Raw genomic sequence first — 15,808 nt, 5'->3', positions numbered from 1 at the left:
TATTATTTTAACAAACGAACATGGCACATGACATAGGTAGAGATGGGAAATGGTTAGGGAAAAAGCCCTGAGCCTACTGATGAACTCAATCTTTCTCTCTTTCTCTCGGTTTCGCTCACGTAAGTACAGCGGGATTTGATTGATTTTTGATGAACGTGCGGCACCCAATGTGAAATGAACGAAATGAGAAGAAAACAATCGTTTGAGGAGCAAAGAGAGCGATGAGGACGATAAGAATGATGCTTTCAAATGCAACCGAACAGGCCGATGACGTTCCCGTTTTGGGTATGCTACATGGCACCGTTTGATGATGACGATGATGATGATGATGATGGTGACAATGCGGACAGGTCATTATGTTTAATTTCAATTACAAACTCAATTACGAACGAATCAGCGAAATAAAAGGCATGGAAAGAGGGAATGGGAACAAGAATTGGGAGGAAAAACAAAGTTACGCCAAAGCTTTTTCTTTTTGTGCTGGACAACTTTTCTCTCTGTAGCTTTTGTTTCCTAGAATCCTCCCCCAAAAAAAGCGAACGAATCTACACAGATTTGCACATGGGAAACTTTACATTCTCGGTCGTAATCGCCCCTTTCCTCGATGGTACATTTCCGCCCTTCCTTTTTTCGCTTTGGTCTGCTGGTGGACGGTGAATGCTTTTGTGCTTTTAGCTTTCGGCTTTTCAAAAGCCTTTCGATCGGAGGCGATTTCGATGCAAATGAATGCAATGCGGCGGTAGTTGTTCTTTCTTTTCTTTTGCGACACAATTGCTAAATCATTCCAATTTGCTGCAAGCGTGTCCAGAACGCAGGGGCAGCACGGGAAGTGCTCGATGGAAGACTGTCGATGGATTGTAATTAATTTCATCCGTCTCCGTTGCGATGAATAATTTTGCAGCCCGTTTAATTGAGCATCCGCAATCCGCAATCGCCTTCCCGCATGCCCCCGTGGCTGAGCTGACATCTGATTGGAAGCGGCGGTTCAGCAGCAATAATTGAATCTATGCTTTTTAAACCATTTAATCCGCATTGGGCGCAGCGCGCGCGGCAATCAAAACCAATCGTCGGATTGCCATTTCGTGCCGCTTCGGCATAAAACCTAAAAGTACGACGAGAGCACACTTTCTTTCAATTTCACCCGAGACCATTTATGATTTGCTGGATAACGGAGCTGAATGCGCAAGTTTTTGGAATATTATTGGAATAATCCGCGGTACGTTTTGTGTTGCCAGGCTGCTGCGGGCTTTTGCTTTTCCGCAGAATTTGCATGGCTCTCACTTTCAATGCGCTGCGAACATCGTTTATCGTGCACGGTAAGAATGTGTATCCTTTCTCGGGTGCGGAGGGGGCGTTTGTTCGATTGTTGGTTCAGCTTCCCGATGCAAGCAAAAACGGAGCCGCTGGCTGGCACGAGTGGCACAACATTTTCCTGCGAACTCGTTAATCCCTTCGTGCCCCGCCCCGGGCGAATGTTTGCAGGATTTTGTGGGGTGGGGAGGCGTTTGTGCGAGGATTAACATATTAAATTACATGCTTTGGGTTCGTTGAAATGATGCGCACAACGTACGAACCCGATCAACCGACATAATCGGAGGGCAGATGTTAGATGTAACGAATTAAGTTGCATTTTCATGGGAATGAACCGAACGAGTGTGTGATTTAATGTAAAGGTTAAGCTGGCTGACAGTTGTGTTTAATTTCTAAATTCCATTGCATGTTTTAAAGCTTGTTACTACAGTTGTGATTTGCTTTGTTACAAATTGTGTAATTTCCATGTCTAATTAAAATGCCATTAGGATTAAAAACGCCTAGATGTATGCAATCTGAATGACAAAAATGCATTTTAATCTCAAAATTAACAACAATTCACAAAACATCATGTTAGTCGTTATAATTCCTCAAAAAAGAAAATGGTTCATGTATTCTACACAACCCTTTAGTTTGTTGATAGAGTCACCTAACCACACAGTTACAGTTAGTCTGTTCTAGAGAATAATTATCCTCATTATTGTCACCGCACGATTTGGTCCCATGCAGTTACTGAATCGATATAACATTTACCGACACCTTCCAATCGATTGCATTGCGATACCGAATGTGTACTCCCAGTCCAGACTGCTTACTCCCAATTTACTCCTTATCTTGCAGCAAACATCTGCAAACTCCCAGAACTATCAGCAACAATTCGAGCCAGACTGTAAACCGATGGTTGAAACAAGTATCAAGTAACACTTTGAAGACACAAAGGCTCGGGCAAACTTCTACTTCTAAACTTGTTGATACACAGACGCACACACACACACACACACACATACATAAACACACGCATACAAGCCGGTTTACAGCCGGTGTGGTACGATGATGTTTTGGGTTTGTTTGCTGGTTGATTCTAATTGCCTTAGTTACTGCGTCGGTGTGCACACATGTGTGTATTTATGTGGTGGTGTTTAGCATTAAGGGACCCTTTAACAATCGATACGCACACACTTCAGGTTGCAGCTCGGGCTGGGCGGGTGGGTGGGTGTTTTGGGAACACTGGTGGAAACATGCACCTTTACAGCACGCGCACACGCACACACAAAAGCACTATCCAAATGCATCAACCGACCTACACACATACGCTCCCACCACCCTCCCAATGTGTTAATCAGACAGGGCGATGGAAGGAAATGCATTCAACGGAATAAAGTTTCGAGCAAAAACCGGAAATCTTTTATTTCGATCCTCGCACAGAACGCACATTTTTACACACCACTGTGCTCACCACCCTGGTAACGGGAACATAAAAAGCACATACACCAACCACCCCTCCCACCACCCTGGTGTCCTGCACAATTGGACCGGGAAAAAACTTTTCCTCGGGCACAGGAAAACCGAACCGGTAGCCATTTGATCCCTTTTTTTTGTTTGCAAAGTTGCCTGTTTTTTCCTCCACCCAGCTAGCGATAACGCCAAGGGTAGGGAAATTGTTGTGCTTCCACAGAGCAAATGGCTTTCCCGACGGTGGCGGTAGAAAATGTGCTTCCGATTTTCCAAAATGTATTCATGCGTTTCCCTTCCTTCGAGGGGAGAAGGAGGCTGGCAATTCCAATCGGTCGTCTGTTTCGTGGATGTTTGATTTGTTTGTTTTTTTATTCGCCTGTTTCCTCTGTTTGCCGATAATACGCCGAAACCGACCAAACTAAACCATTTCCATCTCTATCCTTTTCTTTATCTTTATTCTTTGATATTTTTTTGCTGCTTTTGTAAATTTTCCCTCGACTTATTTCCTTTTCTCTCTTCTTTCTTTCTTTTCTTTTCTTTCCGCTTTCTATCTTTTCTTCTTTTCTTCTTTTTTTATCCCCTTTTTCTAGGCACAATCGAACAGTTAGAGAGTACCTGTGTTTTTGATTCCGATTTCGGTCTCATCCTGAACTGTGCCTTCAAAAAGTCCGGCCTGTTTCGGGTGCGGAATTTGGGCGGCATCAAGGCCCACTTCGGGTTAGGTATGTTTCGTTTCGTTCAGGTTGTGTGTGTGTTTTTTTTTGTTTATTTTGGTTATTTGTTCTGTTTGCTACTACTTTCTTTAATTTGTTTCCTTACACTCTGCGTCTCGGAAGGGTTTTGCTAGCGTGCATTTTCTTTTTCCGTTTGTTTATTTTTTCTTCTCAACCCGATCTTCTGATCCTTTTGCTTTCACCCGGAAATGGTTCTTTTCTAACTCGTTCCCTTTTTTCCTGATACTTCTTCCTTCCTAACAACCTACAATTGGGTGGCTCCGGTGTTTTTCCCCCCTTTTGAATCGGTGCAGGCAATTCTATCCTATTAGCTGTTAAAAGCAATCGGAGCGTTCTGAGAAATATAATCAAAGCTCATAAGCGGATAGGAAAAGTTGTAAAAGCTAAGAGCAAAAGGCCAGTACCTGTTGCTAATAGATATTGCTTCGGGACGGGTTTGTTTTTCATTCCTCAATTCCAACGCATGAGGCACGTGTTTCAAATGGCAAGGGTTTAGCAGTGCAGCGGAATGTTTCGTCTCAATTTTCAATATCACCTGTACGGCCCTTATTGGAATTACTGCCAACCGATGAACTATTTTTACATCCTTCCAAGTGGGTTCGTATTGGAATACAGCTCTATTAGAATGGCATCTGTTGCAAAACAGTCGAGCGCGCCTAATGGATCAGGTAGAAGTAGTAAATTAAATCACTTGCACTCTCCGCTTTCATTCAATGGAATGGAGAATGCAATATGGTATCGTTTTCAAATGCGACCAAAGAGGATAACAATTTCCAATTTATTTTAGTGGTGGAACAATTGGAAGCATTGTGTTTTATGTGAATGCTGTAATGCGATGGTGCCATATCATTTCAGTTTAATTTGCATTCATTGGATCACATAATAGGGAACATACTGGAATAAATAATAACTTGTATGCAAATCTCGTCGCAAAAGCATCGATTGAGACCTTTCCTCAGACGATGAAGACGTAGTTGTAATACTTGACCATCAATTCGTCTTTGTTGTCCCTGAACAACAACAAGACTCTCATTCAAAATAGAAATCTGATCCCAGCCGGCCCTATGGCATCACCGTTTGAGCTATCACGGTGCTAGACAGCTAGCGAAACTTACCCTTTTGGCAAAATCGACGAGCTCAATCTCCCGTGGGTCGTGACCAATCCAGCCCAACATTCCGACCTGTCTCCTTTCGTCGATTTTCGCTTTCACTGCATCATCGTGCAGCGAAAATGTTGTGTTGTTGCCATACACCGTACTTACCTGCTCATTGAACCGTGTGTACTTTCGATCAACCGCCGCCCGAGGATCATCTCGCCCCATGTAGGGTATCACAATCATCAGCCCGCTTTAAAATGGACACCAAATTTTGTAACGCATCCCATCGCAGATGGGCTAAGCTAACGCCAACCCCCGGGGTGTTGCGAGGTGAAAGATACTTGCGAAGCAACTCTATTTTCTCCCCCGGCTGGACGTCGGCTGGAGTTGCGCAGTGCCGGGTTAGCCGGGTCTCGACGGGGTCCTCACCCTTGCCACGGTGATACGGCGATATGACTAATGGCTAATCACCACTGACCCCGTCTGGCGAACCTCTATTATACATTGCAATCAACAATTTAAATCCAATATGAACAGTAATTTCAAGACAGCGTTTGCTATGGGCCGTAGCATCGCACTGGCGGGGTGTGGAATCATTATGGAGAGAGCAAGTGCCATTTTAGAGAGTCGTAAATCGGTCGTCGTTGAACTGGCATTAGGCTTTAGGGGGAATTTTGCTGAAGCATACAATATTATAATAAATATATTTTTGTGATGTTTTAAGCTGAACGTTCTGTCCTAAAATCCCAGGTTTTGAAATACGTATTGCCTACCTTTCAGGCGTTTGCCCATGCCCATGCGGCTGAGGGAAACGGTTTAGCTAAACCCATTTCATTAGCTTCACAACTGCTTAGGTAAATCGATTCCAACGGTTACATTGTTCGAAACTCGGCGTTCAATCTGGCTGCAATGTTGCACAATCTCCTATAAACAAATCTCACCCCCATGGTACATAAACACTGCACCTTCCTCCCGTCGAAGCATGATTTATGCAGCGCCACGGGCCCATCACACACAAACGACAACGAAGCTAATGCATATAAATTATCGCTCCACCAACACTGACTGTGTGTGTGTGTGCCCTCAGTGCGGGATTTATCTTGACACAATAACTAGCTAAGCCCAGCTTACGACACACGTCGATTGCAGCGCCAACCGAAAGACGACAATCCGGGCCCCGGGATCCTGCCAATTTAGCTGTGCGATGCAGCCTCCGATGTGTGTCGCTGGTCGCCGCTTTGCGTACACGCGCAATTGTTCGCATTGCATCGGCCCAACAACAGCAGCAGTGCAGGATTGCTGCTGCTGCTGATGCTGATGCACTGCACTGCTCCCATCGATGCAGCTTCCCGCGACCACCACCTCAAACTGGCATCAAACCATCCAGCTGGAAAATAAGGCCCGTTTTCACGGTTTCGTGTTTACTCTAAACCGCGCGCATGTGTGTGTGTGTTTGTATGGCTATGCGTATTCGAAAGGCAGCGGTGCGTAATATTACCCCTCGACCCGCTCGGGTAATGCAAAGCAATTTAATTAGCAAACATATGACGATCCGAGCGCCGATCCGCTCGCAAACTAAACGTGCACCGTTTCGGTAGCGCTTATTTGCATGCATTTGCGAACGATGCAAATTCAACATATCGGTTTCGCGATTTTCATCTCCGGTTCTGGGCAGGAACCGCGCGCCGGTTCCTTTATTGTGGCTAGATAAAGGGTTCTCGTTCGCCCGCGTTTTACATGATTAGTTTACCCTCGTCGGTTGCGGAGATGGGTCAGCATAATCAGCGGTTGTGAAATGAAACGATTTGCAATATTTAATATGGTTTTTTTGTGGATTGCTTTCGAAAAAGGTATGAATTTGAGCTATTTAGAGGGTATTTATATAGATTCAGGAGCTTCATTGCTCGTTCTGCTCCATGTTACTGACGTTTATTGACCAACAGCCGAAAAGTATGCAATTTGCATGACAAACTGCTCCAAAGCCAACTCTGCAGCGCGATGTTCTAGTCCAAGCACAGGGTTTTATTGTACAGATAGGGCAAAAAAAGTGATCTACCCCTTTGGACAGCCAATGTCGATGGTAGCAATTGAATGGTACAGAAGCTTTTTACACCCATAAAACCATAACAGCCGCTAAAAGACCAGCTCCGAACGCAATTCTCATCAAAACGGACATGCTGCCGCGCGTTCCGCTTTCAAATGGCGGTCGTGCAATAATCGTAATCGTTTAACGGAAATGAAATGGGTTTGCATTTTATGACCCCTGTGAAACCGGAACGCTTTCCCGTACCTCCCCTCCCCGGGGTCCGTGCGGGAAAAAGAAAGTCCTGGCTATGTTTATTCTTTTGTTTACCACGTTGTTGTTTTCCTTTTTTTTGTTCTATTTGTGTATCGGGGCTAATTTTACGACATTTTCTTAAAGCTTCACCCCATGCAACAGTGGCTATCGAGTAGCACAGCTTTTTGTTGTGGCGGTACGCTTATCTTCGGATATGTTTTATGTGTGCCACATCACCATCGTAAACTTGTTGATGTTTGTTGAGGCGTTTTTTGTTTTGTTTCTCTCTCTCGCTCTCTCTCAACTCGCGCGCAACATTCCAAAAGTAGATTCTCCATGTTTGTCAGCCTGTAAAAGCTTTGCCGCATGTGTGTGTGTGTATGTGTGAGGCTGCACACACGCATTTGTATTTGCTGAGGTGGAATAACCCCCTCTGGTTGCAAACTTGCTGCCAGCAGAACGCGCAACCGAGCGCGGCTTTTTCCGGCGAGCTTTCGTCAAGGAGTGTGGTTTACTGTTAAGCGCTTTCTTAAGTACCTCAATCGTGGAATTATGCTCGCGGGGAAGGGTGGGCATGTGGTCGCGTCGAGGGTGGGAATCGTTCGGCGTCGTGTAAGCCCGTGTGTCACAGTTGGCGCAACGCTTGTTAGCTGTTTAGTAGCGAGTGTCGTAACGCAAAAAAGGGAACCAATCTTCACTCTCGCACACACACACTTAGAGATACCAATCCGGCTTGTTTGAACAGCTGCTGAACATACTAAATCGTTTTTCAAAACGTTTGCCAGTTCCAGATAAAGGCAGATAAATGGTGATGGTTCGCTGTAAGCCAAAAATGCCACCCACTTCTGGCTGCACAATCATTGCTCAAGGCGTTTAATCACTTGAGTGCAGCTGGAAGGACTCCTTCCAATCCTGTCGGTCGGGTTCGTGCGTGTGCGCGTAAAAAATTAATGTACGAAATTGGAATCCGTCTGTGATGAAAAATTAATCAGCCAAGGGGTTGGCTGAACGCAACGCGGCTACGATGACTGATAGCCATTTGCAATCGCTTCTCGTTTATCACTGTCATCCGCTGGGGGACTTCGAACGAAGACGCGCTAATGTTGTTTTATTCAATGTTGATTTAATCAAAGGTTGTGCCGGTGGCAGATGGCCGCTCCTCCTATGGTATATTAATAGTCCGGAATGGTAAATAGCAATGAAGAAATCCTACCGCTTGCAGAACGCCCGCATCGGTGGCAATGACGGAACATTGCTTGGAGCAGCCAGCGAAGATAGAAGTCAATGCTGCTCCTTGGTACAACATTATGGCTTCTTGATGTATTTTCTGCGCGGTGCTAGAAATAAATATGAATCCCTTGCATTGAGCCCTCTCGGCAGTAAGCTACTAACTCTGTGCAGAACACGAACCTGAGCCCTCGATAGAGCTATGTTTGTTTAGGTTTCCGGATAGGTCGCGTGTGTACCATCGAACGCAAATATTCACCCAGCAAAGCTCAAGCAAAACTCGCCTAGGAATATCAACAACATCTTGGGCTCACATATCAATACCCTTTTTCTACTCGTTGCCTTCGATGGTGGCTCGATGATGTTTTTTAGTTTCATTTGGATTCGCTCAGTACTTTATCGGGTCTCTTTCTATCGCTTCCTATATCATCCTAACCTATATCCACTGTACCGTAGTCGCCCAAAACGAAAAACTGCGAAAAGCACACACACAAAAAAGCACACACACACAATAATGACCTTTGCTTGTTTACCCTCCACCCCATCCCCATGCATTCGATTCCCTCTATTTTGTAGGCTTCAGCGTTGGAGATGAGCTGGGACTGGCCGAATCGCTCGGCAACGTCGAGGCAAACAAGCGGCGTGCCCTCAACATTCGCACCGGTGCCAACAATATAGGCGTTCTGCCTGCGTCCAAAATGCCGGTAAGTGTCTTTGGGGGTGGGTGGGCTTGCACCGAATAAGACGACGGCAAGTTCAAATGTCTGTGTGTGGCCACCGCTCCGGGTAAAGGGTATTCCGGGCTGAGACCACACACACAGTAGGATGTAATGAGGGGACATTTGTTTGAGCTTTGAGCTGCCCGGTGGTTTTGAGAAAATGATGAACAGGTTTGCCAAACAATTAGATGCAAATAGGGATCAATTTGTTACTTAATTTTGTGTGCATCCATCTAATATTGATTATTTGTGTTTTGTTAAAGAAGAGTCATTTTCTAATAGCATTCAGCCATTGAAATCATTCAGTCATAGACAAATTTTAGTCAAAATCGAAGCAAAAAGCAATCGATGCGCCTAAAAGTATGCAATTCCTTTAAAGTACATCACAGAAACGCCCCAAAGGTATGCAACATCATTTCAAAGCCATTTAAAAGTGTCGTAGTGCAGTTTGATTAGTCCATAAAGTTAGCTTTGCCAGTAATTGGCCTGTTTTTAGTTTCATTAAATAGTAATATTTGTTTTTACACTTCTTTACAACAGAAGAGTGCCAAAAAACCCTCTCCCAAAAATGATACCAATTTTATCGTACAGTCACAAGGGCTGATCCTACGCGAATCGTTTGAAATTCAGCATAATGCGGGGAGCAAAAAAAAGGCCCAAAACTCCACATGAAACACTGTTTTTGATCATCATGCCTCGCTTTGAAGTGGCATTATGCGGTGCAGAGAAAAATACAAAACTTTCCCCAAAAATAGTACACTGCGTACGCTAGCAGAGCGAATAGTTTGCTAGTCGTTCTCCCAACAAAAAAAACCCCTCCATCCCAACCACTCGCGGTGCAGCTTCCGAGAATTTGCTGGAAAAGTTTCCAATAGCTGTTAGCGATCGTAAAGCAGTCGAAAAAGTTGGTCGTTTAGGCTTCGCAGGGTTAAATTATCCAATGGGGAGTTATGCGAACCGAGTCTACCGAGCTCCACAGTTGGGCCCGGGACGAGCTGTGCATCTGTAGCGAGGAACATGTTTTTTTGTGTGTGTGTGTCAGAAACCACTTTAAAGCTTTGAGTGGCTTTAACGGGGTGAAGGTGAAAAAAAAAAACAGTTTGATGATAAAATATCGCTTCGAAACGAACGCGACCGCACGAGGAACGAGTCCCCGCTTGGAATGACGGATCGCGTTGATGAGCTAACCATTTTTCCGCTAGATTTCCATGGCACTGCCACCAACCCGTGCAGGATGCGCACACTCTACACACAGTTTCATCAGTATGCAAAGGCTTTCCTGTGCTAGTATGCAGCAGGTTTTCCCTTTTTTCCTGTAGTGCCTTTCTTGAACGCTTCTCGAGTGTAGGTGACAAAGTTATTAAACCAGAGGGGATGTGTGCATAGAAGCGCGCACGATGGAAATTACCTTCCAACTGGCGCTGGCGGGAGTAGTCGGGCGTGAAATGAAGCTACCAGGCATCGCCATTCCGGTGAGGTCGTTAGGTGGATGCACTCAACACACACAGACATACAAGGTAGCTTATATCCTTTTGCGTGCGTCTTAAAAGGGCTACTTTGTGCGGATGGAACAGCAGTGTGGATAAGGGCGGCTGTAATGAGCTAGAAGCTGCCAGGTAAAAAGACCAATTATGCCGCCAGCCACGAACGTCGTGTGAGTGGTTCGCAAAGAAAAGCTGCGCTGAATGGGAAGAAAATATTTACGGAGTAATTCGCTATTTATAGAATGTGCACACGACCGAACCGGAGGCGACTCTCTCATCTTGAAACACTTCCTTCTTGTTCGCATTCATTGCCCATTGCCGGTCGGAACGAGGTTAATCTCATTCGCTTAATTTAATACTGGTCGAGCTAACGAAATGTAATTTCGAGTCAACACTCTTTTCGGCAAGTCAGTCGTACAGCCGGACGTGCCGTACACGTACACCGGAAGCTTTGTGGTCGCCGGAAACCACTCGCAGGCTGTGTGCCGCCCAGGCACTCCATTTCCGATGACAAATTAATCCACTTCAGTTCCAATAATAATGAACTTCTGTTCGTGCCGTTGCCGGTGTCTTGCCCATTGGCTTATTCTTACTCTTTCGCTCTTTATTCTTTCATATCGTTCTTGCCTTTCTTTCGCCCCCGCTGCCTCCGCGCAGACATCCTACCCATCCTTACCGGCCCCGATCGTCCCATCCCCGGGCGCTCCCATCCAGCAGAGCCGGCCCCAGGCGGTAACGGTCCGTTCGTCCGCCCCGATGCTCCCCAAGGGCGGTCTGCCGCCGAAGGGCGTTCCCTCGTCCGCCTCGCCCGTGTACATGTCGCCCGCGTCCAGCCTGATGACGAAGGCCACCTCCCTGCCCCTCGGGGTGCCCCCCTTCCGTCCCATTCCCAAGCCGACGCCGGAAGCGGAGCCGGTGAGATTCGACCCGTCCGTGCTGCGCCGCAACTTTGCCCTCAAAACCGCCCAAACTCCCGATCCCTCCTTCCAGAGCCAGCTGATGAATCAGACCTCCTCCTTCCATCGGGGCGGTGCCGCGATCCGCACTGCTCCCGCCTCCCCCTTCCCCTCCGCTCCCAATCAGCAGATCATCTACAAGGAGCAGACGGCGAACCTGCAGGTGCAGAAGGTACCCGCCTTCCAGGCCATGCCCGAATCGGTGTCCCGCATCTCGACCGGCCCGGTCGTGCAGGTCGACAACAAGCTGCAGCCGTCCGCGATCAAGAACTCCATCATGAGCATTCCACCCCGGCGCCAGATGACCGGGAAGCCGGGGCCAACGATTGCGACGGGCGGTGCGAGCACCGGAGACGCCGCGGAAGAGATCGACCTGATGGGCCACACGGTGGAGGAGCTGGCAGCGGCGGCCAACGTCAGCGTGGAGGTGATCAAGGAGGCCATCCGCGTGCGGCAGCAGGAGCTGCGGGCCCAGAAGCAGTACGAGAAGCAGCAGGCCGCCTTCGCACAGGCCCAGTTCCTGGCGCAGCAGACGACACCGGCGACGACGACCACCACCACGACGACGCCACGACCGCGCCGCTACCCGACCAACGCAGGGCACAAGGTAAGGAGGGTGTGCTTTTCCAGGGTCGTGTCTAGAAACCATCATTACACGCTCTTTTTCTCGGGTTTTTACAGGTCATGAACGCACCGAAAGAGTACTACCCGGTCGGCTACGACAAGAACTTCGATGACAACTTCACGTCCAAGGTGGACCTGCCGTACACGACGTTCAACTGCGGCGAACAGAAGCACTTCCCGGGGCTGTACGGCGACGAGGACCTTGGTTGTATGGTGCGTACTGGGTTTTCGCAAGCGGTTGAGCAAACAAACCACTTCCGTTTCGGCTTTCACCAGTGTACCGGGACAGCAGACGTAAAGCGAATGTAGCCCTGGGTTTTGCGGGCATTTTTGTTCCCCATTTGCATCGATTGAACGGGGGAATGCCCACTTATGGCGCTCGTTGCGCCAAAATGCTCCACTCCAATCGTTGCCCGATTGCAAACGGATCGGATACACACATGGTGCAATAGTTTGTGCGCCTGCAGGGTATGCAATGAATGCTGCACATTCTGCAAATCACAATGAGCCGGAATGTGAATGCGTACTCGATACAGTTACATGAACTGCAGCGTAGGTAGAAGGGTTCATTTGGCACATGTTTCTGCATGTTTCATGCGCGCAATGGTAACAATAGTGATTGCTGTAAAATTGCAAAAAAGAAAACTGTGAGCGAACAAGTTTCAACAAAACGGTTGCATAGCTTCGGGCGTTTTTTGTGTGCAATGCGTATTATCCAAGCGAAAGGACGCCCAGAAATACGCAGTTCACCCGAACGAATTGCCTTATAAGCGTATTGTTAACTATGTGTTTGCCTTTTTTGGTATAAAACGCATAAAAAGGGATATTGAAATGCATGCCATTTGCCATAAGCGTGTTTGACCTACATTCAGACTTTCATGTGAACATTTTCGGTCCACTTTTTGACTGAAAGTTCAACAAGGAGATTACTTTCATGACTGAGTTTAAGGGAGCTTACTTCCATGACTACTGATACGCATTAAATGCATCATAAAAAGGCAACACAAACACACTGGCAGATGGTATTAATTACACAACGGAAAAAAAGCTCTGTTCGTGCATCAACCAACATGTTTGCTGTTTTTTATCGCATCCTTACAACGCTACGGTTTTATGAATTGCTGCATTATTACTCGCTGCTGCATGGTTGCCCTTCCTCAACTAATCTGTTTTTTCTCTCCTCCCTTACACCCCTCTTCTCTTATCCACCCTCCAAAACCCGCAGGTCTTCCACGTATGTGCCCTGACGGACGATGGACTGATCATGAAATCGTTCCTCTGCCCGGAAAGCACCCTGTTCGACCAGACGGTGCTGAAGTGCAACTGGTGGTTCTACGTCGACTGCAAGAGCAGCAAGAACCTGTACGACTCGAACCTGCCGGTGTCGAAGAGCTACCAGCTGATGAAGGCGCTATCGTTCTTCTCCTCCAACTACAAAAACCCGGGTGACTCGTCCGAGGGCGTCGACGTGGAGGCGCTCAAGAACAGCGTCGCGACGGCGGTCGCCGTCGGTGGGTCTGCCCGCTCGCTCGACAGCCTGAGCAGCAACACCATCGCCGGCTCGACCGGCGAACGCTTCCAGGACCTGGCACCGGCCGCGTCGGAGAGTGTACGGAGCCAAAGCAACAACACAACGGTCGTCTCTACACCAAGCAGCAGCAGCAGTAGCACCACGAGCAGCAGCAGCAAAACAACGACATCGACGTAAATGGAAATGATTTGATTTCACCGATTTCCTCCACACTGCCCCATGGTGTGGCCCATGGTGTGAAAACTGTAAGTGTGTGCGTGTTTGTGTGTGTGCGTGTGTATGCGAACGAACTCTATAGCAAGTAAGGCGTAATGGTTGTGTCACCTTCGGCAAAGCGGCTCCGGGCATCACCCACAGCGTAAGTGGCGGTTCTGTTTTTTTTTTAAATGTACAATTTGATGGGAGGGGAGTGATTTAAGTGAAAACAGAAACCTGCCCTCACCCTTCCCCCCTTCAACGGTGCTAGTGACGGAGGGGCTGGGGGTGGATGGTAACACACGCGGGCGTGCGTTACACTGGCCATTATGATTATTTCCATAGCGCCTGCGAGATTGCATACATTTTGGCGCACTCGCTTCGGCAAACCTTTTTTGCCCCTGAAAGGTACGCAATCTGTGCAGCGTAATTACCTTTTCGCAAAGGCACGGAAGCCCCGTGTTGCGTTCCCACTGTATACTGGCAGCTCTTTTTTCTTTCCAAAACGCCGGCTTTCATACGAAGTTTGCAAGTGTTTACAATTTACAACAAATTAAATCAAGCGGGAAACTCTCGAGCCTGAATAGAGTGTGCGATCGCTTGAATAGCATTCCGTCGGGTACCTGGTAGCGAGCCAAGCAGCTGCCGGAATTGCATCAACCTCATTCCACTTCAGCCAGTGCAACGCACAAACCCGGCGTGCTGAGGGTTTGTGGGTGCTTAATCACCTTACCCCGCTTGGCCCCGCTGTCCTGTGCGGATAGATTTTCAACTGTTCAACCGCATGGAGGGAAGGGGAGAAAAGTTCGGTGCAACAAGGTAGCATAAGTATTTATTAAACAAGGCGGATGCGGCACGAACTTAACTCCCATCCCGTCCCGTCACAAAGCGCTCACAAAGCGATTGCCATTCACGTGAGAGTGTGTGCCGGTGGATGATTCGGAGATTGGGTCTGAACGTGAGTGTTTGTGGTGTGTGTCGGAGTATTAGAAGACTTTTGTTAGACGTTAGTGTGTTAGAGGTAATTGAAGGTGGTACAGCGTGGCACAGTGGCATCCGAAGGGGCGGCTGGCGGATGCTTTTTAAAGTGGTAGCGGAAGATGGGGTGGTTTTACGTTTAACTGTTACTGTGCTAGCAGAGACCTCTTAGATTATTTATGGAATTAAGTTTGACATCTAGTGACTGTTTCTCGGGGTATATTGGCAAACCCGTCTCTCTTTGCGGCAGCAAGAGTCGGGCAGTAAGGTAGCTTAGCAGTAGATTCCATTGTTTTTTTGTTTGTTTTTAACGCGAGAGTAGCCTCATATTTATTTAAATAGCGGCGTAAGGTGCATGCGGTGTAGAGCTCCTAGTATCTACTTACTTAGCGTTCCGGTAGTTAAAACATAGCAATAGCAGCAACAGTGCTTCTTACAACCAGTTAGCTCGGTTCCGGTTGATGTAATAACGCTCTTCGATGAGGCAGATATACACGTTTCGTAGGACACAAACTATTGGCTAGTATCGTTATATGTATGTTGTGCTACTACTACTACTAGTACTGTGTGCAGCATTACACATTACACAGTCCGTTTTGGCTCATAGATGTGCAGCACATCTGCGAACGCGCGCAACCATTTGTACGAGACGCAAACTCTCCTAGACACACCTACAAATTGCTCACTTAGAATCATGGTTATAGGTATGGTAAGATGGGTTACAAACTTCGGGTTTACCGCGTGGGGCCCGAAATTATTCAGATAAACCGAACAACAACAAAAAACACAACTAGCGCGAGTACGAAACCGTAATTGTAATCTTCTCGTTGTGAAATGAGGTGCGCCAAACCGCACAGAACTATGCCAACAGTTGCCGGATCCAGGGCAAACACTCTACTCAATCCAGTTGAACTATTACTGATCAAGTAAAACAACACATTAATTTCAAATTTAAAGTTTTTTGATGTTCTTTTTTTGCGTCTGTGAAATATCCGAAAAATGTTTTTGGAAGTTTGTATCCTGAACGGTAAGTTATCTGTTCTTTTTAAGGTATATTGGTCAACGCTATTACCCAAGTGGCACAAATCCACTAAACGACCACTAAACGGGTTTTAAACGACTCGAGCTCTCAACCTAAACGGAATATAGAAAGACTTCGTTTAGCAGACGGCAAACGACTCATGCGTTCTAAAAATAGCAACAAAAAAAATTGCATTGC

At 47.0% G+C, this 15,808-nt stretch overlaps 1 protein-coding gene across 3 annotated transcripts in view; it reads left to right on the top strand.

Moving 5' to 3' along the window:
* The window catches only part of LOC5667484 (proteoglycan 4), a 64,444-nt gene extending 48,899 nt beyond the window's left edge, over window positions 1-15,545 (top strand). Inside the window, exons 3-8 of one of the 3 annotated variants that reach the window (XM_061641167.1) lie at window positions 3,357-3,488; window positions 8,679-8,806; window positions 10,963-11,220; window positions 11,296-11,868; window positions 11,943-12,098; window positions 13,111-15,545. In XM_061641167.1, coding sequence (XP_061497151.1) covers window positions 3,357-3,488; window positions 8,679-8,806; window positions 10,963-11,220; window positions 11,296-11,868; window positions 11,943-12,098; window positions 13,111-13,593 — 1,730 coding nt within the window. In that variant the 3' untranslated portion in view covers window positions 13,594-15,545. Of the gene's footprint in view, window positions 1-3,356; window positions 3,489-8,678; window positions 8,807-10,962; window positions 11,869-11,942; window positions 12,099-13,110 lie in introns of all 3 variants that reach the window. The other 2 variants (XM_061641166.1, XM_061641168.1) reach the window with 2 other exon arrangements.
* The last annotated feature ends 263 nt before the right edge of the window (window positions 15,546-15,808 follow it).

The sequence above is a fragment of the Anopheles gambiae genome, chromosome 2, assembly GCF_943734735.2.
Source record: "Anopheles gambiae chromosome 2, idAnoGambNW_F1_1, whole genome shotgun sequence".
Taxonomy (NCBI): Eukaryota; Metazoa; Arthropoda; class Insecta; order Diptera; family Culicidae; genus Anopheles; species Anopheles gambiae.
The sequence above is the reverse complement of the archived record's forward strand: the minus strand, read 5'-3'. Positions and strand labels throughout refer to the sequence as shown.